Raw genomic sequence first — 21713 nt, 5'->3', positions numbered from 1 at the left:
CACCATCTCATTCACCTCTTATTAAAGGTAATGAACGTGTTCTGGATTTACAAAAGAAAAAAATCATTTGGGAAAAAAAACCCATTTGCCCAGGAAAAGAATTAAGACTCAGCCACACAGCCTCCTTATTCTAGCATGAACAACTCCATTTATCCATTTCTGAGGACAGGGCAGTGGCTTCATCTCACAGATCACCCACTCCTCTCACAGGCTGCAACTAGTCCAAGCTCTTCCAGTTTATCAATAGACTTTGCTGTAGTAACCAAGGCATGTATGATAGGGAGCAGAGGCCCCCATTCCAGGAAAGAGCATAAATGGTACATAAGATGAATTTGTCCAAAGGTCTCCACCTACTTCTCAAGCAATAGCTGCAAGTCCAGAGGAACCCCCCAAATTGTGAACCAGCTGTGTGTAGGGAAGTCTACTTCATTGAGGTCAGAAATGAGACCTCACCAGATCAAAGAGCGTGAAAAACTCAAAGCCATTCCACCTTGCTAGGAAAAAATTATCCCCCCACACCATACACCACCACCAATATTGTCACAGCCTCCAAGCCCTGAAACAACATCTGTACAGATGGAAAGTAATTCTATATCTGAGTATCACCAGCATACTACCTTGTCTGTGTCATATAATACATGTGGGTATATGCAAAATTTTGTATTTATTTATTTAGTCATGTTTGTGCAGTGTATATTGGAGGTGGTGACTCTTTGAGAGCCTTATGCAATGAAATTTCATTTTAATGTATGAAGATTGGTGTACATTCAAAGTGCCAATAAAGTTATTCTAAGTCTAAGCCTCTATGCCATTGAACAACAACATCTAGCAGTTTCATATAAATATTAAAAAGGAGCAGTGAGAAACTTGAACTCTGAGATCACAAATATGGGAGGGCCTAGGCTTAGACTTCTCTGCCACCATGATCAATACTAACTGGAACCCCAAAGTATTTCCAGAAGGACATAGTCAATGGAATCAAGGCTATCAAGATAATTAAAAGGAGATTTACCACTCCATCCTGGGCTTCCAGAAGTCATCAGTCAGTGTGACCAATGCCATTTCAGTACCATAATCCAGCCTGAACCCTAACTGAAGAATCCAGATAAGCCATTTAATCCTGGGCCTGCCAATCTTCCTTGAAAAGGGAAGGTTGCAGCATTCACAAAAGTTGTCCAAATGATTGGGTCCAAGGATGGCCTCTTAGGAAGGTGGAAATTACTGTTTCCCTCAAGCAGGTGGAACACCTCCTTCCAGAAAAGAGGCATTAATCAAGACTTGGATCCAGAAGGTGGGTCCAGTACACAGATAACAAATACATGGCATGAAGTATAAAAAGCTACAAATAGGGCCAAATTAACAACCCTTCTGCTGGGTTTTATGGCAATGCAAGCGAACTCTTTCCAAATCAATCAAGACAAAAAAAACAGTTATCATACACAGTGAGATCTCTATAAATAGAACTGTCTTTTCCCAGGCTACCCCAGGCTACAAAAAACCAATTTCTGATTTAAAAATAACCTGGGTTGTTTTCTTAGACACTGTGAACACTACTGGCTTTGTTACAGCACTACAATGAAAGGAAGGCTGTGGGAGGGACTTCCAGGAGAGGGATGGTGAGCTAAATATGTCTCCCGGAGACTAGAGAAGATTACACAACACAAAGATTAACATAACACAAAGATTAACACAAAAAAGACTGAAGCACCAAAGACTAGACCAGGTTTTTTTCCCCAAATCTCTCTGGATGAGGAGAGGATGGGAGATCACCCATATGTGCTCCAGACAACTGCATATGAAATTACAAGACAGGCATGGGACTGAGTGCCAGGATACAAAGGGATCAATAATGAAGCTCCCAACCACAGCAGAGTCTTTAAAAAGACATTCAGTTTATTAACCTCGCTTCTAAGAAGTTACAGAGATTGCCTACTTAGTTATCTTATGACAAGTAGATACCTAACCACGGGGGGAACTTATCTTAATTTCTTCACAAAAGAAAAAGTAACCATACTTTTAAAAACTTTAAAAAATATGAAATAAATAGCAAATGGCTAAATAAGAATTTGAGCCAGAGATGGACAAATTAACATTGAAATTAAAAGATAAAGAAGAGTCGGAATATTATGAAATTTGGAACAATTGGTACAAATGGCTGCAAAACAGTAATAAAATTAATTAAGCCAAAAAACTATACATACATACATACATACATACATACATACATACATATAACTGTGTATAAAGTGTGTAAATATAGAAGTGAAATATTATATACATGTACAGGTATGACATAACAATGTTGATGTAATGACTGTAAGGTGTTGTAGAAGGGAAAAAATAATTTTAAAAATCTGCAAAAAAAAAGAATTTGAGCCAAGAAAGCCATAAACAAATTAAGAATCCCAAAAAAATTTGGAATACCAAAACTTTTACTATAAAACTTTAGAACTAGCTATATAAAATAAAAAGCTTTTGATGGGAACCAGAATTATTTTGTCTACTGTAAGTCATACTAGATTTAGAGACCTTATGACTTAAATTGGATGCTAGGCAGGACTAAAAATTCCAGGCAAAAAAGAGGGGAAATCTCCTGCTTTTGATTTTGATTAGGATTAGGATCTACAAAATAAAACACTGTAACATTTGAAATATTAAAGAAGTTTGAAGAATGGGTCAGAAATTAGTAGCCACAATATCAATATCAACAATGTTGTCTGCTTCAATAGAATTTAAAGGATGTAAATAAAGGAATGACAGAATGTGAAAAAAATCTTGCTTGATATAAAAATAATCCAATATCTAAAATATTGGATTAAAATACAGATTACAAGATTGAGAAACTATTTGAAGTGGACCTACAAGTGACAAGATAAGAGAATAACCCAGATAGGGACTCTTTACTGGATATTAAAAGCAGGTGAATGAAGTTTTAAAAATTCAAAGTGAAATACAATTAATAAACCAAGTTAATGATCTGAATAATGTCTTTTTATTGGATTTACAAAGAGGGCTTTTTAAAGCCTCAAAGAAGCTGATGCAAAAGGACAAAGAAGAATTGAGATGATAAAATTCCACATTATTTGAAAGCACTAAAGATTATGATTTTCAGAAATAAAAGGAGGCAATATGTAATTGATTTTGATCAAGGTTTTAAAAAAAGATTTGCAAAGTTCTGGCAGCCCTTTACAGACTTTTTGCTGACATCAGGGCTGAAAAGTTGATGTCTTGAGGATTTGCTTATAGATAAGCAGTGGTTTATGGGAAGAAGATATATCTCTTTGTAAACTTATACAGAGTGAACAGCTTCCTAACTTGTTTATACTTGCAAATAAGACGGGAACTCGTGTGTGTGTGTGTGTGTGTGTGTGTGTGTGTGTGTGTGTGTGTGTGTGTGTCTGTGTGTGTGTGTCTGTGTGTGTGTGTTCTTTTTTCTTTTCTTTCTGTTTGTTTTCTCTCTCTTTACTTTCCCTTTTTTATTTTTTTATTTTTGAATATATTTTTATTATTTTTACATTTAAAACAATGCAGTACCATGAAGTTGAAGTGACCATACATTCACATTATATACAGCTAGTCTCAACCATTAACTATTAGCCTACTTAATACATTGTCTATCCTTCTGTCCAATCACAATATATACAGTTTGTTCCAGTCTTGTCACCTTGTCTTATACCAGTCATAAAATCTGTCCCAGACTTCAAAATATTCTGATTCCCCTTTATTTTTAAATTCAAGAGTGAGCCTATCTGCTTCTGCACAGGCCAATACTTTTCTGATTATATCTAGCTCTGATGGTGCATTTTCTTTTTTCAAATATTGTGCATAAGTTATGCACACCGCAGTTAGTACATGTATAATTAGATAAAGTGTATCTTTCTTAAACCCCTCCGGTATTATACATAGGAAAAAAATTTCTGGTTTAAACAAGATTTGGTCTCCCACCATTTGTTCTAACCATGATTGAATCATTTTCCAATATTTTATTGCCTCACTGCATGTCCACCACATATGATAAAAAGTGCCTGGTGTTTTTTTACACTTCCAACAATTTGGGGCCAGATTTTTAAACATTTTGGAGAGCCGTGCTGAGGGGAGATGCCATCTGTAGAACATCTTATAAAGATTTTCTTTTTACGCCGTAGCTATTGTTAGCTTCTGATTAAGTATCCAAAGTTTTTCCCACTTAGCTAATTCCACATTATAACTGAAAGTTTTCATCCAGGCAACCATAGTTTCTTTGACATGTTCCTCCTCTAGCTTGTATTCCAACAAAAATCTATACAACACTTTGATCAGCCTGTTTTCTGTCTGTATCAAAAGTTTATCTAACGTTGTGTAATCTTCGGCAATACGTTCTTCCTATCCTGTGCAAACCTTGATTGTATCTACAAGTAGGACCACCATCCTACTTGTACCCCTTGTGATGCCAATTCTAATCTAGTTTTGATCTCCCCGTCTGTTCAATAGCTCTTTATATGTAACTATATTTTCCATATTAATTAAATTTGGGTGTATGTATGCTTCCATCGTAGATAGCCAAATGGGTGTTTTGGTATAGTGGTCGTGTTTAATTTTGTTCCATATTAATAACAGGGACTGTCTGATGTAGTGTCTATTGAAATATTTGTGTGCAGATCCTTTTTCATACCAAAGGAAGGCATGCCATCCTACTTGGAGGTCATGACCTTCCAATTTGAGTAATCTTTTATTTCTCAACATTATCCATTCTTTTAACCATGTTAGAGTGGCCACAGTATAATAAAGTTCGCCAAATCCTCCTTTTTCCTTAGTATCTTGCATAGCCTTGAGTTTTATTCTTGTTTTTCTTCCCTGCCAAATAAATTTCAAAACCAATTGATTCAAATCCTTAAAAAAACCACCTTCTAATTTAATAGGGATATTCTGAAATAGGAAAAGAAATTTTGGTAATACATTCATTTTTATGACTGCAATCCTACCCATCAGGGACAATTGTAGGTTTTTTCCACCTTTCTAAGTCTTTCTTAATTTTATTGATCAAATTAGTATAGTTATCTTCTTTGATGGACACACACCTCGCAGACAAATATATTTGACTTTTTTGACAGTTGGGATACCCAATTTCTTCGTTAACTCCTCTTTCGATTTCGATGTCATATTTTTAACCAGCATTTTAGTCTTTGTCATATTTATCTTTAAACCCACTACTTTCCCATACTCTGTCAATTTTGTCTTTCCCTTTTTTATTTTGGTTTGTATTAATTTTTAGAGAGAGGAGGGGAGGGAGGGAGGGAGGGGGAGGAGAGGGAGGAAGGAAGGAAGGGAAGGGGTAAGAGAGAGAGAGAGGGAGGGAGGGAGAGAGAGAGAGCTAGCTAGCTAGCTTTCTATGGATATTTTTTCTATGAGAGGGAGCACATTGTTGTGAGTACATGAACGAGGCCACCACAGCTTCTTCAAGGGATTGCCAAGCAGTGCAAATACATTCCATAGTAAATTACTGCCCAACCCTTTGCTTTATACCCTTTGTTTTATCTCCAGAATTCACAGTCATGATAGAGAAGGGGAATCAAATTATGGTTTCCAAGAAACCAAAGGAATGCATGTTTGATCTGAAGAGTTGGGCAGCACTACCCCATTTATAAATCTAATCTGAAGTGGGTAGGGGGGGTGGTGGGCGTTAAAGGCTCAGTAAGCAAAAGAACATTTAAGACCAGGGTGAGTAAGACCTGCTCAAATGCTCTACAATGTTCTTTTTATATACGATAGAGAAATCAAAGCCTACCTCAAGAGATTATCAAAGCAAGCTCCCTTGGGGCAGATGAGAAGAAACTCAGTGCTGGATTGATGGCCAGCATGTATCTTTCACTTAGTAGCAAAGAGACTGATGTCACAGTAAGATATGTACCTGGCTTTGTGACCTCACTGCCAGACCAACCAATCAACCAACCAACCAATCGCATACATTTCTCACAAAAGCCAAGTTTCTGAGGAAATGTTTTTCAACCTTGGGAACATTAAGAGCCTGATGGCTGTGGAATTCTGGGAGTTGAAGCCCACACATTTTTAAGTTCTCATGGTTAAAAAATACTGCTCGGAGACCCCATTTCCTTTCAGTTACAGATTAGATTCTATTTTGCACCGTCTTTCTTCCACGGAATTCAAAAATGGCAGACCCAGGATGTCCTACTGGTCTTCCACCCCAGGAATTGATGGGCTTACATCTATTTAGCTTCAGCAAAATTAGTGCATAACGTATCTTTGGATCATACTCAGGGATACTGTCTTATTGGTTTGCTTTTTAAAAAATTAGCTAACATCTCGCTAGCAAAGGAAACAAAGAGGAGAAAGAAAATAGACCAGTTTTTCAAAGGAGGGAAGAAAAGATAACACAGGTTTGCTGCACTAGATAGATTTAGATTTCCTTTGGAAATCATAAAATGGATTAAGACATTACATGAATTCCTTATACCTAAAAGTTAATGGCATGTTTTTCTCCTACTTTTCTACTATTCAGGGCAAACCAGACAAAAATGTTCACAATCACCCACGCTTTTTAATATCTGTGTGGGAACTCTTGATGTGGGCTGTTAACACAGAGGGAGATACAGAGTAGAACATAACACTTGAGCACAAATTGGCTTTATTTGCAGACAACATTCTTTTATTTCTTAACATCATGTTACTATGCCAGTGTTGGTGAAATAAAAAATATAAAACTGTAACTGTTTATAGTTATAAAAGATATATATTACTTTTGGCTGTATTTTCCCCCACTTGTTTGTTATAACACTTTTTATGTGCTTTTTCCCCCCTCTTTGATAATGTATGGTATCACTATCAATGTTTATTCTTCTTTTTTTTCCTTATTAATTTAAAACGCAATAAAGTAGTCTTCAACTTACAACAGTTCAGTTAGTGAGCACTCAAAGTTACAACAGCACTGAAAAAAGTGACTTATGACCGTTTTCACACTTACAACCACTGAAGCATTCCCAGGGCCACGTGATCAAAATTCAGACACTTGGCGGGAAGAAGGCGGGGCTTAGCAGTGAGAAGATGGAGTTTCAGGCTACTCCTGAAATTCCTCTATACCGAAGGATTTTTGGATGGGTTCTTTGAACTCTAGCTGTCCCGGAGACGACAGTGAAGGTGAGGAGAGACCCAGGACCTCAGAGACACCCGCAAGTCTCTGAGGGGGGTATTAACTCCTCGTGCCAATTCCTTTCTGGATTAGCTGCATGCTAACTGAAACTGCAGGTTGCCCCTAAGAATGGTAGAAGTGATGTCATCTGGTAAGCTGATTTTATTATCCGAGAGAGACGGTCTGCCTTAAAAGCTTAAGCTAACTGAAACCAAAGAATAGGAAAATTTAGCGGCGAATTGGTTCTTTTTAATGGATTTATGGCTGGTGGCTACTTTACTTCTTAAATACTTCAAGAAACTCCTCGACATCCTCCCCCTCTGACTCTCCCTAAGTGGATCGTAAAATTTATTTTCTACTAATTAGCCCGTCACGATTTGACATTTTTATTACTTTATTACTTGGCTCTGTTTACGATCAGATAAGATTGCACAGCCTGCAAGAGACTAAGAAAAGTGCTTCGAAGTCTGTGGAAAAAAAAAGAGCTTGCAATTTTTAACTGCGACACATCATGGCGTCTCAAAATACCTCTAAGATTTCATTTCAGATTCTTTTTTCCGCATGTAGAGAGCTTTTTGATTCTTATCAGAGGCTGGAAAGAAAATTGGATCATCTGATTTTAAAATATGAAGTAAAAACTGAGATCGTTGAATGTTTAAATGTTCCTGAAATACAAATGGAAAATGTGAGAAATGGTGTCTGGTCTATCTCAGAGGAAGAAAGGAGGGGGGGAGCTATAAAGAAGACTCATTTAAAGAGACAGAGTGCAGGAGGAATGGAAAATCCACCCTTGAGAATTAAAGTTAATTTGGAAAATTTTACAAGCCCGGGACAACATTATTATTTCATCACTGATATTCAGAGTCCAATGGTGCGAAGATATCTTTGTCTGGATTTGCTTATGAAAACATTTGGTAAATTTATCCAACGCATGGCAATTGGTTTGAGAAGATCTTGCTATTGGAGAGACACTGGCTGACAGATGGAAGAACGCAATTTAAAACTAGCTAAATCTGATTACCTTAATGTGTAATAGATATAGCTGAATAATGACTGATATGGATAGTAATATATATAATTTGGAACTGGCTGATAGACTGAAGAATACAATTGAAAACTAGCTAAACCTAATTGCTCTTTTTTGTAACAGATATAGTTGAATAATAATTGATATTGATAGTAATGTATATAATGTGGAGTTGATATGATAACTAACAATTGGATATGAGAAAACATTTTTAGATTATACATAAAGAGTATTAACTACAATAATTATCACTATTAAAAAAACTAAATAAAATACATACAATCAAATGTTAATCAATACTGGGAAAATGTTATGATATATGATATAATTAAATATTATGGATGCTCAGCTAAAATAGGACATGAGGATTTGATGATAATAGAGGATTTTACAAATAAGTAAATGAATTGTCAGCATGTGTTATGGATTAATTCTTTGGCATAGCTAAGGATGAAGGATGTTTAAATAACCATAGGTAATTAAAACTGGAGGTATAATGATGTTGATATGGTAAATATTTGAGTTAAGATATTTGAATTAATATGAGCTAATGGAAGAGAAGCACCAAAGCATGTTGTAACCAGTTGATATACTTCTTTTTTTCTCATAATAGACACCTGTGTTTTGTTTTGTTTTCCTGCCTTGTCTCTTGTCGTTTTTGTCTTTTTTTGTATTATTTTTAATTTTTATTTTAATTTTTATTTGCCCTTTTTTGTTGATTTTTTCTTTTCCCACCGGTGTGGGCAGGGATTGTTCAAGATTATTACTTTTATTAATATTTCTAAATAATAATTACAGTTAAATGAAAATGGATATATAATAATGCCTTAGTTAATATGAGTTATGTTGGTTGACGGTGGAGATGTACCAAAACTTATCTGTAATTGATTGACACATTTTTTACAGATGTAAAGAAAGATGCTGTACCTGTTTTAAATTAAAATTAAAAAACATCTATTAAAAAAAAAAAATTCAGACACTTGGCAACTGACTTGTATTTATGACAGTCACAGTGTCCCAGAATCACGCAATCCCCTTTTGTGACCTTCTGACAACCAAAGTCAATGGGGAAGCCAGATTCATTTAACAACCTTGTTATTAACATTAACAACTGCAGTGATTCACTTCTTAACAACTGTGGCAAGAAAGGTCATAAAATGGGGCAAAATTTACTCAACACCGGTCTCACTCAATACCGGTCTCACTTAGCAACAGAACTATGGCTTAATTGTAACCATAAATCAAGTACTACCTGTAATAAGCAAGTGTAGAATTCCCCACTAGGAATTGTATTGAGACTAGGAGCATAAACCAAAGTTCTCAAAAGATCTCAAATAGTGATTAAAAATAAACCCTGGGCATGAAGGATGAGAATATTACATTTCCAATAGTTTAGCTAAAAGTAATGCAGATAAGAGTATTTTGCAAACTGCCTTTTTTTTTCTCACATAGAGAGTGACACTTACCATGAGTCAGTACTCCTTCATCCATCAACACTTGACAAAGCCCAAGGGCCTGGCTGCGGGTCTGCACCGAAAGTCCTGCGCTAAGAAGTGCGTCTACCAGCTCCTTCCCAGAACAACACTGCCTGAAAGAAACACAAAATGACAGTGATTTCCAAGTGGTTTTGAGATTGAGATAACTAAGAGGGCATGCTTCAAATTCCAGGTAGGATTGTTCACTGAGAAAGCTTCAGGTCGATGTTTCTTACATTTTCTCCAATCATGGACCACTAAATGAATATTTGGAAAATGCAGGGATCACCTTATTAAAAAAATATATCCTCTCTGAGCATGGGAGTTCTTTGGAGTTGATTAAAATAATGATTATACTTGTGTTTGTGCATAGCTTCATGCCTCTCCATTTTAAAGAGATCACAATGGTTTGTTACAGAAGCTACTGTCCCTTTTCATCCATTGTTAGGAACAGAAAACAGGTATGTATGTTACTGAAGTTTCCTGGTTAGGTCCCTTAGAAGAATTCCAGATATCAGTTGACTGAGAAATTTGCTCACATAAGTTGGCAAAAGATGTACTTTGTGACTCCGGATCAGAAGTAGCATGCTGGGGAGCAACAGAAGAGAAGACTTCTTGCATTAAGCCATAATTTTCCTAGAAGTATCCACTATGGAAACAACATCTTAAATTAGAAAGATTTGGCTTTACCAGGAATGGCAGCATATAAAAACAGAGTGTCACGTATTCCAGGGTTTCTCAACCTTGAGACCTTTAAGATGCATAGACTTCAACTCCCAGAATTCTGCAGCCAGCACCTTACTCCATACTTGCAAAATGTTCTTTAGGTATCTTGAAAATCTAAAATTCTAATTTCATTTCATCTCTAATCAAGGAACTCTATAATCAGTTGAACTCAAATCATTCAGGGTTCATTACCTGACATTCATATGGGAACATGTAGTATAAAACCACTTTCATATAGGTTTGGATACATGCATATCCAATTTTAGGGCAGGTCAAATTTTTCAATTTTCAATTTCCAAACTTTAGGGGTGCTCAAAATTCGTGATATGCCTTGGGAATTGTAAAGGTATTTTGGTTACTTTGATATAATTTGATGTGCTTGGTAAATAACTACATAAATAACACAACTTTTTAACATTTTGTTTGTTTCATTATCCATATGATAATGCAAATTTATATGTACCGTATTTTCACGACTATAAGCCGCACTGAAAATCCTAAAATTTGATCCAAAACCGGCAGTGCGGCTTATAACCCGGTGCGCTTTATATGTGGAAAAAGATCTCCCAGCTGCTTTCGGGGCTTCCTGGAGCGCCAAGAACCTTCGCGCTGTTCTCCGCTCCTCACGACTGCAATAGATGTCCAGAAGCGGCTTTTGGGGCTAATGGGGATTGGATTTCCAGCTCGATAGCCCCTGCCGCTTCTGGACGTCTATTGCAGTTGTGATGAGCCGAGGAGAGTGCGGAGAACAGCGCGAAGGTTCTTGGCGCTCCAGGAAGCCCCGAAAGCAGCTGGGGGAGGCGCACGGCTTGGTTTCTCCTCCCTGGACGTCGCAGCAGCAGCCCCAAGCGCACCGAACTCTGTGTTTTTCGCATCGGGGCAACACTGAGATCGGTGAGTTTGGGGCTGCTGCTGCGACGTCCAGGGAGGAGAAACCAAGCCGTGCGCCTCTCCCAACTGCTTTCGCGGCTTCCTGGAGCGCCAAGAACCTTTGCGCTGTTCTCCGCTCCTCCTCGCGACTGCAACAGATGTCCAGAAGCGTCGGGAAACGTGCAGCTTATAACCCGGTGCGCTTTATATGTGGAAAAAGTTTGAAAAATTAACATTAATTGATACTGCGGCTTATAATCCGGTGCGGCTTTTGGTCGTGAAAATACGGTACAGGTAAAAATGAATGCAAATAAATGTCCCCATAAGTCATACACCAGCCACAGATCGTCTCTAAGGAAGATGGGCAGTTAAGAATTACGAATTATGGCTTCTTAATGATTGCTGAAATAAACAATTATTGTACAAGACTCTGCAAGGTTTTTCTTCCAGAACAGTTAATTCAATGGCAATTGAATACTGTCAAGGAAAGAGTTCCAGACTTGTGTAAATCTACACTCAGAAGCCTCATTATTCTCATGTAACACATCCCTGGATGTTTTGCTTGTGACGACACTCATAAAATCTTTAGAGAAAACGGCAGTGTCATCTACCTGTACCAGTGGTGAGTTCCTACTGGTTCGGACTGGTTCAGCCAAACTGGTATATAGCAGTGGACTTATATACCGCTTCATAGGCCTTTCAGGCCTCTCTAAGCGGTTTACAGAGAGTCAGCATATTGCCCCCAACAATCTGGTAGTGGTATGGGGGCTTGGGTCTCTGGAACCGGCAGTGACCCAGGCCTGCCATGCCCCTGAACCAGTTCCCCAGTCTCTTCTGCTGTCGCCAGCATGTTTCTGCGCATGTGCAGAACAGTTTTCAGTCAACTGCGCATGCACAGCAACGTGCGGTGCGCAAAACACCCTCTCAGCGAACCCACCACTGACCTGTACCTCATTTTCAACCTAGCCCATGAGGGAGGGAGGGAAAAGTACCAGTTGCTTTTCATTTCTTGCTCCGGGGCCCACAAATGTATATGTACCTGTGAAGCCGGAGGTGATGCTTATGATCGCGGATTAAATCTGGATACATGACTACCAAGTGTGCGCAGAGGAGCCTCCCTGCTCTCCGGATTTTGTTGGAGGAAGCCTGCAAAATAAAATGCAAGAGGGGCTACTGCATTTGATCTCATTTTCTGGATATTCAAATGTCGGGGTATACTTATTTGGGCAGGACAGCAAGAGGTCAGAGCTGCTGGACATGCTTTAAGAAGTCATCTCTAGCCAAAGCATTAGCAGAAACACTATATAGATAAATACTTCTCTTTGGAGATACATAGAACAGCAACCTTTGTAAAAGTAAAAAAAAGTGAGAAAAGCAATCCTAAACTCTAGAAATGTACTCTCACAGTGGGGATGGCCTATCTGCATATCATCTTCCCATTCATATCACCTAACAAAGGGTATTACAACTCACACTTGCCTCTGAGTCACATGGTGTCCAATAACCCTCATGCTTCGTAGCCATTAATACAGATGGTCCTTGGCTTGCAACCATTTGTTTAATTATGGTTCAAAGGAGTGGTGAGATTAAACATTTTTACTACCAATTCTGTGGGCGTGGCTTGGTGGGCGTGGCGTGACTTGGTGGGTGTGGCAGGGAAAGGATACTGCAAAATCCCCATTCCCTCCCAATCAGCTGGGACTCGGGAGGCAGAGAATAGATGGGGATGGGGCCAGTCAGAGGTGGTATTTACCAGTTCTCCAAACTACTCAAAATTTCCGCTACCGGTTCTTCAGAACAGGTCACAAACTGCTGAATACCATCTCTGGTTCAAAGTTAAGATAGCCTTGAAAAAAGTGACTTATGGCCTATACTCACATTTATAACCATTGCAATACCCCTATAGTCAATGATCACAATTCGGGTGCTTCGCTACTGCTAGTTTGAATTTATGACTAGTTGCCAATTCCTGGGGGGAAGTGGCATAAAAACACCCATGGGGGAAACTGGATTTGATTAATGATCATGTGATTCACTTAACGACTGCAGTGATTTGCTTAATGATTGCCATAAAAATCGTTGTAAAATTTGGTATGACTCAACTTATGACTACAAGAACCTATGACAGAAATTTCAATCACAATTTTGGTCCTAGGTCAAGAACCAGCTCTCGTCTGATCACTTGTGCCTTACATGTGCATTGAAAAGTGACTAGGAGCAGGTGGGTGATAAAATATTTTTAATATTTTTAATATTAATATTTTTATTGCCTTAAAGAGATAATTCCTATGAAACATATGATTTTTTTAAAAATGATCTCACCTCAAATGTATTTGTTTGCATGTTCTGAAAAGCTACTTAAATCAGAGTTGTAAACAAATACATTTGAGCTGATTGTTTTTTTAAAAAAAACTGATGTAAAATTTAAGTAGGTTTTCAGAAGATGCAAACAGGTGGTATGTGGGTGTTCCCATGTTTTGAAATGTCTGTTCTGAATTTCAATCCCAAAAAATGTGCAACTTGAATTTGCATAATTTTGTATGTTCACAACAAAAACACCAATCAAGAATTAACAACCAGGATTCCTAAATATAAATGTTACATTCTTGTGGTCAATAGCATCAGTAAAGAACATGAGATGCCTCCAGCTCTTATAGTATGAATAAATACTTTTATTAATAAATATCTGAATGTTAGATAGCATTTTCATGTGATCACATTATTCTACAAGCACCAACTTATCATAATAATTAGAATAGTTTGCGTAGACTGCAGAAAGAATGTGTAAAATGAAAATTAGCAAATTCAAGGCAGAATACAGATTTGAACAAAGGACTCCCATTAGTAAATTCATTGCTGGCTGAGTTGGTTCACTATGTGTAGCGTTACAATGAACCACAGAGGTCATCTTCCCAAACTTGGAATCTTCTGGAGATGTTGGCATTACAACTACCAAAACCGCCTGGAATGGACAACTTTTGTAGAGGATACCTATTTAGAGATGGTGGTGCTAGACCTCAAGGAGTGAATGAACTTAGTTACAATTATGGCTGATATGTTTTTTTGTTTGCACACGTCATGTTTATTACCTGCTTTAGATTGTGTCCAGGCACCAGAGTTGATTCACTCTCTGGAAGAGGAGTCTGGAAACAAAAACCAAGACAAAAATCAAGAACATTTCCTTAGACATGTTACAAACTGAGGAAGGAACTTTCTCTTACATTTGTTAAACCCAGGGTAATATAAATAGTATCCCCCATTCAAAGGAAATGACCAAAAGACCCAGTGTGAGATTTATTTTTATATTATGTTATGTGTTAGTATAGTTCCAAGTTTTATTTTAGAATCGGATTCATTTTTCATTATAGCTACCTACCTATAGCATGTGTGCACTCACACAAGCACACACCAGTTTTAAAATAACTCACAGCACTTTTGACCAGTTAGTTCTGGATCTCCAGAAAGTGCAATTATTTTCTACAAAAATATGCAGTTTCAATGAATAACAAAACAGGAATCATAAACGGTTTAATGAAAGTATTTGGACTTTAACAGATTTTTAACAAATTAACAGAGTTGGAAGGGACCTTGGAGGTCATCTAGTCCAATCCTCCGCCCAAGCAGGAGAACCTACACCATTTCAGACAAATGGCAGTCCAGTCTCTTCTTGAAAGCTTCCAGTGATGAAGCTCCCACAATTTCTTGAAGGCAAGCTTCCACCTTGATGTGAATAAAATGATATTGTAACCAAATATGGGATTTTTAAAAAGGAAGAAAGGAAGATTCCACTGGCATTTACTGTAGAAATATCATTCTTGCTGCTTTTCCACAGCGAGCACATGTCTTTCACGCCAGAGCAGCTGAAAATGAACATTTATCAACCTAGGTAGATACCGAGATAGCTGTACCTAAATACATGTAGAAGCCTGACTTTACAAGCAGATGGAATCGAAGGGAATGTAAAACAAAAATTTGTTCAAAAATGAGGTGAGCGGTTATGTTTAAAAAGATCAGATAATCCCAGTCAAGGGAGTGTAGGTTCTTCGCATTAAAGACAACCATGAATAAATGCAAACCATTTTCTCATAGGAAATAGGCTTAATCTAGCCATCTACACTATATGAAGTGAACAAAAGAGGCAGGATTTTGCACTTCCGTGTTTTTCCGCAATTGAAAAATAAATGAGATACAGGGTTGTGAGCATCATGAGAACTAGAGTTGATTACTAATAGGGCAGAGGTGGGCTTCACATAACTTAACAACTGGTTCGCCTAGTGTAGAATGGAAAATGTGAGCTTACACGTGGCTTCAAACACACGGCAATTTCACGCACACGGCTTCCAGCACACCTTGTCGGGCAGCCGCAGTAAGTAGAACGAGTGAGGTGTGGAAATCAGCTGGGCTGTGTGGGTGGGTCGAATGAGCCAGAGAGTGAGATATATAGGACAGGGTAGCACCATGGCAGGTGGGAGGGCCGAGCCGGTGGTCAGCACTACCCAGGGGTGGGGTTCTCACCCTGTTCCAACCGGTTCGGTTGGAATGGGGCCGGCGGCGTCCTCGTGCACGCGTGCGGTGCACGCATGCGTACTAGCGTCTGTGCAATGCTCCAGCTGCTCCTGGAGGATCGCGCAGGCGCTGTATGCATCCTGCGCATGCGTGGAAGCGCAGAACTTGTCAAAACCAGGTAAGGAGCGCGGGCAGGCGGGTGAGCCCTTCGCTGTTCCCGGAAGTTACTTACTTCCGGGTTCGCCGACCAACCAGTTCGCAGGGACCGCCGCAAACCGGTTGAAACCCACCCCTGGCACTACCATTCGCCCAAACAGGTCTGAACCGATATCCGCCTACCTCTGTAATAGGATGACATCGCTTTAGCCAAGACAGATGGAAATAACCCCCCCCCTCTCAAAAAAAAATCAAAACATTTTTATCAGTTTTTCTTGTTCCCTTCCTTCCACACCCTCTTCTACTAACTGTGACTCACACTGATTTCCAATTCTGTGACCTGCAAAGGAAGAAAAGCCCCACTCCAGACCTTCCTGCAGCTGCTGAGCATATATTATTTTGCTTCTGGAGGACAGTCGTTTTGAGAGAAAGTCTCTGCCCCTCTCCCCAATTAACATTTGATGAGGAATGGTATTATATTAGAGCCATAGGTCAGGCATAGAGGCTGTAACTAAAAGCAACCTTAAAAAGTAAATCAACGTTTGAACAGATAACTCGAACTCCCATTTCACCCCTAAAGAAAACCGAAACGCACGTCCCTGCTTAACCAGCACTTGTAGAGGTTTTGCGGTCATTCACATACTCCTCAAAGACCCACAACGTAAGAGATAAATGGCTGGGTGGAAAACTCAATGGCTACAATAGCCTTTTCCAATGGCATGCTGGTAGGCAAATCAGACCACATTTGATTTGATTGATTTTATTTCATTTATATGCCGCCCTTTTCCCCAAGGGGACTCAGGGTGGCTCACAATTCAAATCAGGGAAGGGGGGTACAGACAGAAGATAAAAAGACAGGACATAACAATACATAACAATACATAATTTAAAAACCCACAACAATCATACCATTCGAGACAGGGGCAACAGCTCTTTAGCCCCAATTCATTACTGGTTATATACATTGGAAAAACTATGTGAGTGTTTTTGTAGCCCCTTCTTAAACTCACACGCTTTGCCCCATAACCCAGGGATGGTGAATTGGTGACCCTGCAGATGTTGCCAAATGTCAGCTTTCAACGGCTCCCACTAGCATGACCAATTATGAAAGCATCTGGAAGGATGCAGGTTCTCCAACCCTGAGATACAGTAATGGAAATGTGACCGTACCAGGATGTCACCAACAAATGTTTATCAGGGAGATGAAGGAAAGAACATTGCTATATGATCATTCAGGATCATGTAATGTATATTTGCTGGAGGTCATGGTGTTACATCTGTGTGTAGAAAATAAAACCACAAAGAAAATACTATTATCCCTGTTTTCCTGTGGATACCAAGGATCTACAGTGTGCTCTTGCTGAAAAATATAATTACTACAAAGATGTGAAAGCTTACTCTGAGGTTCCTGGTGTGACTAATGCTTCAACACATTATTTGATGTTAATATCACCCATTTATAGATGCAATCTTTCCTTCGGCAATTAAACTGCCATCAAAAAATATCAAACTAAGCCCCACTTTCTTTGGGATGCAAATCAATACATATCAGGAAAAAAGCAGAGGAAAACCTAGATTGCACTATTTCAACAGGCCAGTCTTCTTACGGCGAAATAATGATGAGGTGGCTAACTCAAGCAGTGTTTTTTTATGGACAGCAGAATGGGAAAGAATGGCATTTTGATTCCCCCCCCCCTCTCAGCCCCCTCTTGGGTAAACAGCTGTGCGTAAACAGAAGAAAGTAAATGACATAACAAGCAGGCAGCAAACTACAAGAGTTACTCCCTTTGACACTTCAGCAAACTGCAGAGTGGCTTGCCTGGAATGCACCGGAATGCTGAGTGCTTCAACAAGAGCCCACGAAAACATTTCAATAAACACAACTGTGTTGCTCACATTCTTTGCAATAGCTGCTTCAGATACTGATCAGCTTGCAACATGGACATGAAAGGCTAGCATTTTTCTGGTACAGATGGCCAACTTGCATTCAACACAGAAGAAGAAACCAAGAAAGAGAAAGGACAGTGGAAGTTCGGATTAACATCTGGCAAAACACAAAAGTGAAATCCGAGATAAGGCAAACACGGTTACCGTGGAATTAAAAACCCATGGAACACAGTGTGTTATTTCAGAATAAAAACGGATAGGAAGGCATTGTATGATTTGAAGATGAAGACAGCAGGCAGCAGCTGGGTTCACACATCATGCCACAAGGCACCTTCTATGTGAATTCGGTCACGGCATCTTCTCCAGCAAGCTATTATTAAACATTGTAGGGGAAGCAAAGTAGCAGGTGCGCTATATGGTACTTTGGAGCAGAAAGCACCTTGACATACCAGAACACCGGTGTCATTAGCAAAACTAACTTTGTTAGCTGAAGAGCACCTTCTGATTAGGTGTCCAGTAATCATGCTCAACAAGATGATTTACTTAACAACTGCAGTGATTCACTCAATTGTTGTCACATGTCAAGGACTAATGCTGAGCTTGTCAGGTCAGCAGTTCGGCGGTTTGAATCCTTAGTGCCACATAATGGAGTGAGCTCCCGTTACTTGTTCCAGCTTCTGCCAACCTAGCAGTTCGAAAGCACGTAAAAATGCAAGTAGAAAAATAGGGACCACCTTTCGTGGGAAGCAGTGGTGGGATTCAAATAATTTAATAACTGGTTCTCTGCCCTAATGACCATCTGGGTAGGTGGGGCTCAGTGGTCATATGACTGGGTGGGCAAGGCCAACTCAAGGTCACTCGGGTCGATGGGCGCTTCGCCTTAGCTGTTACAATGTAATAAGGGTTAACCGGAGAGGCAGTTTCTGTAATTAGGGCAATAAAGATTAGGCTAGAAACACCACCAGAATGTTTCTTTCCTGCCTTTCTTACAGGATTAGCCCTGTAAAGTGGAAAAAAACAAAAGATTTCTTCCAACAACCAGTTCTCCGAACTGCTTAGAAAGTTAACAACTGGTTCTCTCAAATAGGTGCGAACTGGCTGAATCCCACCACTGGTGGGAAGGTAACAGCGTTCCGTGTGCCTTTGGCATTTAGTCATGCCAGCCACATGATCACAGAGACACTTTCGGACAGCACTAGCTCTTCAGTTTTGAAACGGAGATGAGCACTGCCCCCTAGAGTCAGGAATGACCAGCACATATGCGCAAGGGGAACCTTTATTTTTACCTTTATCCCAGTACCTCAGTAAAAAAAAGTCAGGTCTCAATGACTTTCAAACACTAAAAAGGTTAGGGGCTTTTTGAACCCCATGTTGCATCTTACTTCCAGGATCCATCACTAAAGCAACACATTCTCTCTTCAGCCCCTCACAGCCACCTCACAAGAAGCCGCCAGCCTCCACTGTTGCTCCTTCTGAAAACCAGAGCTTCATCCTTTCTACCTTGGCACAGCAATATATCTTATTTTCCTTTAAGCTGGGGGGGGGGGGTTCCAACCTTGGCAACTTTAAGACTGGTGGACTTTAATTCCTAGAATTCAACTTAATTTCAACTCCCAGCCATCATGCTTCAAAAACCTAATCAGACTCAGTCCTCCCCTTTCTTTCTCCACAGAACTCCATCCAATCCAACATTATCTATTTGTAGAAATAGTCTTCACTTAACAACAGAAATTGGAACTGGGAACTCCATTGTCAAGCAATGCCATCATAAATTGAAAAACCCTATGACCACACTGCTTAGTGATGGCAGTTCCGGCAGTCCTGGATGCCATTATTAAGTGAGTAAGTAAGTAAAAATTTTATTACGGTCAAAGACCAGCAATACACATTAGTTTTTACACTATGTTAAAAAATACTAACATTACAATATAATTAAAAAGTATTGACATTAAAAGTGGATAATAACATAATGGTCCAAAGATTGTTAAAGGTATGTCCAGATAATTGGTACAAGATGGTACTATACTTCTGTAGCCAATTTTTTTCCTATGGACATTGCAGCAGCACAGAACTTTGCCACTGCATATGTGCTAACTGGGTTAGTGTCCTGGAGGAGAAAGCCTACATAAAAATTGCCTGCCCTCACTGGCAATCTCTCTAATAAGGGGAGAATATGTACAGGCCTACAAGCTCTGTATAGCTCGCAGTGTAATAGAACATGTGAATTATCTTCCACTTCTCCTTTAACACATATACAAATGTGTTCTGCTATAGGTGTTCTCTTATACCTGTCCTGGAGGAGTGCAGAAGGAAGAATGTTAAATCTGGCTCTGAAGAAAGCTATTCTTTGTTTTGGGAAGATCAGGTCATTTAGATATCTTGCCGATTCCCACACACCCTGTTTGATTCTATCCCTACTGTGGAGAGGCAACCTCTTTAGTTCTTCATTCTATTGATTACTACTTGCTTTGCTTGATCAAAACCTAGGGACATTAAGAATAATGGTGAGAGCCCATAAGAGCCCAGCTTGTGATCAATTGCCTGTTTCCAGGGGGATGGGAAATTGTCAGTCAACACTAGTGGGGACAGTCCTTCTGGAAAGAAATGCATTTTAAGCCTATAAATGATCATCATCTTCCAGGCTCTTCCCTGAATTTGAGGTATGCCTGTCTCAATTCTTAACTGGGCATTTGGAGTTCCATTGGGTGCGGCTAAGATGGCTTGCAGGAATTTAGTTTGTATGGTTTCTAGCAAGTCTCTCTTTGCAAGGATTCCTGATTGTGCCCCGTAAAGAATCTGTGCCAATGTTTTGGCCTCAAAAAGTTTTAAGGCAGCAGGTACTAACTGACCTCCACCTGTATAAAAGAAATGTTTGATTGCATTTGAGGACCTAATGGCTACTTGCAATGTGTGATCCAGGTGTGCCTTCCATGTCCCTAGCAAGTGGAAAACCACATCAAGGTATCTAAATGTTCTAACCTGTTCCAAACTATATCCTTCTATTTGCCAGGAGTATTGGCTTGGTCTTTTAGCAAAAACTAAAATTTTTGATTTATCAAAGTTAAGGACCAGCTTGTTTTGCCTATTATTAAGTGAGAACTGCACGGAGTTGTTAAGCAAGGACCTCATATGACCATTGCTTTCAATTTTCTGCCAGCTTTCCTGTACATTTTGCTTGTGTAAAACCAGCAGGGAAGTTTCAAATTGGAATCCCCTGACCATGGGATGCTGCAATGTCATAACTACAAGCTGGACACCATGTACCCAGGTCATAGTCACATGACTGCCCGCTGTAAGTACAAGGTCCAGTTATAACTATCAATCTATCAGTGCCATCATAAATTTGAATAATTGTTAATGAGTGCTCATTAAATAAGGAACCATGTGTCCACCCTTCAACAGATTAAAATTGTGACCCGACAAATGCGCGCCCGACAAATGCGCGCCGACAAAAGCGCGATTAGGGTTTTTAGGTTAGGATTAGGGTTAGGGTTAGGGTTAGGGTTAGGGTAAGGGTTAGGGTTGTTAACGTTGTTACCATTGTTTTCGTGTTGTTTTCGATGGCACACTTTTGTCGGCGCGCATTTGTCAACGTGCTTTAGTGGGTGCGCTTTCAATTTCACTGCTTTGTCGCAGCGGTTTTGGAGGCACGCATTTGTCAGGCGCGCATTTGTTGGTGAACCGATTAAAATATATGAAAGAAATATATCAGAGAAAGGTAGTAGTACTACAAAAGAGCTGACAAAAGAAAAAGAATCAAACAAAGGGATCCCCACTTCTAGCCTTTCAAAGGCCATTAAAACCTATTTCTTTCCTCTGTACATTTTTATTTTTGCCACACCTCTTTCATTATCCTTATATCAGGTCACCCACATTCCTCAAACTACTCTCAACATACAACAGGGTGTCAAACTCGCGTCCCAGAAGCCAGATGCATCACGCG

The 21713-nt window shown here is 39.4% G+C and overlaps 1 protein-coding gene across 1 annotated transcript in view; it reads right to left on the bottom strand.

Moving 5' to 3' along the window:
- RAPGEF3 (Rap guanine nucleotide exchange factor 3) overlaps positions 1–21713 on the bottom strand; it is an 87865-nt gene that overhangs the window by 38791 nt on the left and 27361 nt on the right. Inside the window, exons 3-5 of the mRNA XM_032238900.1 lie at positions 14311–14364; positions 12261–12367; positions 9617–9738 (exon numbers count right to left, since the gene is read on the bottom strand). Coding sequence (XP_032094791.1) covers positions 9617–9738; positions 12261–12367; positions 14311–14364 — 283 coding nt within the window. The remainder of the gene's footprint in view (positions 1–9616; positions 9739–12260; positions 12368–14310; positions 14365–21713) is intronic.

Source organism: Thamnophis elegans, chromosome 2 (assembly GCF_009769535.1).
Source record: "Thamnophis elegans isolate rThaEle1 chromosome 2, rThaEle1.pri, whole genome shotgun sequence".
Taxonomy (NCBI): Eukaryota; Metazoa; Chordata; class Lepidosauria; order Squamata; family Colubridae; genus Thamnophis; species Thamnophis elegans.
The sequence above is the reverse complement of the archived record's forward strand: the minus strand, read 5'-3'. Positions and strand labels throughout refer to the sequence as shown.